Raw genomic sequence first — 1,833 nt, forward strand, 5'->3', positions numbered from 1 at the left:
TAAGTTTATGAAGATCAAACCTATGAGACCTTCATTTACTGATGAAGCACAAATCAAAATGAGAAGAAAGAGTTGAAAGAAACTTACTAATAATCAGAACTTAGAATGTACAAAGTACGAATCTGGGAAAATTGAAAGTCATCAAAAATGAAATGGAATGCATGCAGATAGATATATCAGGTGCTAGTGAACTGGAATGGACTAGCATGGACCATTTTGAATCAGAAAATCATAGCGCTAACTCCCCTGGGAACGACAGAATCATGAGGAATGGTGTTGCAGCCATCATCAAAGAGGACATTTCAATATCAATCTTGAAATACATGTTGTCTTTGACAGCATTACATCTATCAGCCTTCAAGGAAATCCAATCAATATAACTATTTAAATTTATGCACCAACAACAATAGTGATTCAGAAACTGAAGAATTCAACAAATATCTTCTAACTGAAACTGATCAAATATGCAATCAAAATGCTTTGACAATTATTGATGATTGGAATACAAAAATTGGAAACAAGGAGGAAGAAATAGTAGTTGGAAAATAAGGTCTTGGTGATAGAAGAGAAGCTAGAAGCATGATAGAATTTTGCAAGACTAATGATTTATTCATACCAAATAATTGTTAACAACACAAAAGGTGACTGTACACATGGACTTCTCAAAATGGAATATACAGAAATCAAATCAACTAAATCTATAGGAAGACATGATGGAGAAGCTCAATATCAGCAGTTGAAAACAGGCCAGGGACTGACTATGGAACAGACTATCAATTGCTCAAATGTAAATTCAGTTCGAAGATGAAGAAAATTAAAATAAGTCCACAAAAACCAAAATATAACCTTGCATCTATGTGATATTTTTTTTGTGTGCCAACATGGCTCCCATAGGAACATGTGGGCAGAGGTTAGCCTGTCAATCAGATCACAGCTTGATTGGAGGGTGACTGAGATATGCAATCAAAATGCTTTGACAATTATTGATGATTGGAATACAAAAATTGTGATCGTGAGGGAGCAAGGTCTACAGGGCACATACCAGGGCCTCAGGGCCACAGTGCTGAAGCAGGGATCCAACCAGGCCATCCGCTTCTTCGTCATGACTTCCCTTCGGAACTGGTACCGAGGGGACAACCCCAACAAGCCCATGAATCCCCTGATCACGGGGGTCTTTGGAGCAATTGCGGGTGCTGCCAGTGTTTTCGGGAACACTCCACTGGATGTGATCAAGACCAGGATGCAGGGCTTGGAGGCACATAAGTATCGGAACTCCTTGGGCCGTGGTCTGCAAATCCTGAGGAATGAGGGGCTCAAGGCGTTCCACAAGGGCACCATCCACAAGGGGCGCATCTGCCTCGATGTGGCCATCGTGTTTATCATTTATGACGAGGTCGTGAAGCTGCTTAACAAAGTGTGGAAGACAAACTGACCCCGGGGTCTGCTAAGCCAACCCCCACAGCTCACGTGATTCCTGTGCAGCATGCCAAAAGGCCCCTCCCCATGTCCTTCGAGTTCTGTTCCCCTCAAGTCGGTGTGTCCCTGTCCCGCTGTATGTCCGTCCCTGTAGTCTGTGTCCAGCTGGCTGCCCTCCTCCTCTTTCTCCTTAGTGATCAGACCAACATGCTGCTGCCTGAGTTACCTTCTCTGCACTACCTGTTGGCCTAGCCAACCATGGATTGTGGTGAATCGTGTCACCATGCCTTGCTGTGCATTGCTATGTCTTGAGGCTCCATCGTGACCTGCTTTGTTATGCTGCTGCACTACTGGGCTCTGCAATGCTACACCTCACACCTCGCCTGGACATCTCATCTTCCTGCTGTTGCTGCCCCA

General features: G+C 43.8%; 1 protein-coding gene across 1 annotated transcript; it reads left to right on the forward strand.

Moving 5' to 3' along the window:
- Positions 1–982: 982 nt before the first annotated feature.
- Positions 983–1,492, forward strand: LOC101649070 (tricarboxylate transport protein, mitochondrial-like; the record flags this gene model as incomplete). Its single annotated transcript, XM_045294544.1, has 1 exon — positions 983–1,492. A coding segment is annotated over one exon (450 nt), but the record flags the coding sequence as incomplete, so codon positions are not given.
- Positions 1,493–1,833: the final 341 nt, after the last annotated feature.

The sequence above is a fragment of the Echinops telfairi genome, unplaced genomic scaffold (assembly GCF_000313985.2).
Source record: "Echinops telfairi isolate 266 unplaced genomic scaffold, ASM31398v2 ScPeMD7_3533;HRSCAF=4204_0, whole genome shotgun sequence".
Lineage (NCBI taxonomy): Eukaryota > Metazoa > Chordata > Mammalia > Afrosoricida > Tenrecidae > Echinops > Echinops telfairi.